This window comes from Brassica oleracea, chromosome C2, assembly GCF_000695525.1.
Source record: "Brassica oleracea var. oleracea cultivar TO1000 chromosome C2, BOL, whole genome shotgun sequence".
Lineage (NCBI taxonomy): Eukaryota > Viridiplantae > Streptophyta > Magnoliopsida > Brassicales > Brassicaceae > Brassica > Brassica oleracea.
The window spans coordinates 12,123,645-12,124,243 of NC_027749.1; the positions used below are offsets into that span (position 1 = coordinate 12,123,645).

The window sequence follows — 599 nt, forward strand, 5'->3', positions numbered from 1 at the left end:
GCAACATACTCAGCTTCACAGCTTGATAGAGATACAATTTTCTGCAACTTTGAAACCCAACAAATTGCAGTACCGCCAAAGGTGTAGACGTACCCGGTTGTGCTCTTCATGTTGTCAATGTCACCTCCATTATCAGCATCAACATATCCCTGCAATCCCGTCTTAGACTTCGTGAAACATAGCGATAAGCTTGGATTTCCTTTTAGATATCTGAAAATCCATATAACGGCTTTCCAATGTTACTTTCCTGGATTGCTTATAAATCTGCTGACGACTCCTACTGCATGTGCAATGTCTGGCCTTGTACATATCATCACGTACATCAGGCTGCCAATAGCAGAAGCATATGGAATTTTATCCATATATTCCATCTCGTCTTCCGTCTTTGGAGACTGTTCTCTGGATAACCGAAAATGACTTGCCAGGGGAGTACTAACTGGCTTCGCATCATCCATGTTAAACCTCTTGAGGACTTTCTTCACATACTCCTCTTGTGATAGCTTAAGACCTTCCTTGTTTCTACTGATTCTCATCCCTAGAATCTGTCTTGCTTCTCCAAGGTCTTTCATCGCAAACTCTTCTGAGAGTTTCGTCTTCAA

At 42.1% G+C, this 599-nt stretch overlaps 1 protein-coding gene across 1 annotated transcript in view; it reads right to left on the reverse strand.

Moving 5' to 3' along the window:
- Positions 1–162: 162 nt before the first annotated feature.
- Positions 163–599, reverse strand: part of LOC106323467 — a 29,250-nt gene continuing 28,813 nt past the window's right edge. The window contains exons 4-5 of the mRNA XM_013761585.1: positions 423–593; positions 163–327 (exon numbers count right to left, since the gene is read on the reverse strand). Of these exons, the coding sequence (XP_013617039.1) occupies positions 163–327; positions 423–593 (336 nt within the window). The remainder of the gene's footprint in view (positions 328–422; positions 594–599) is intronic.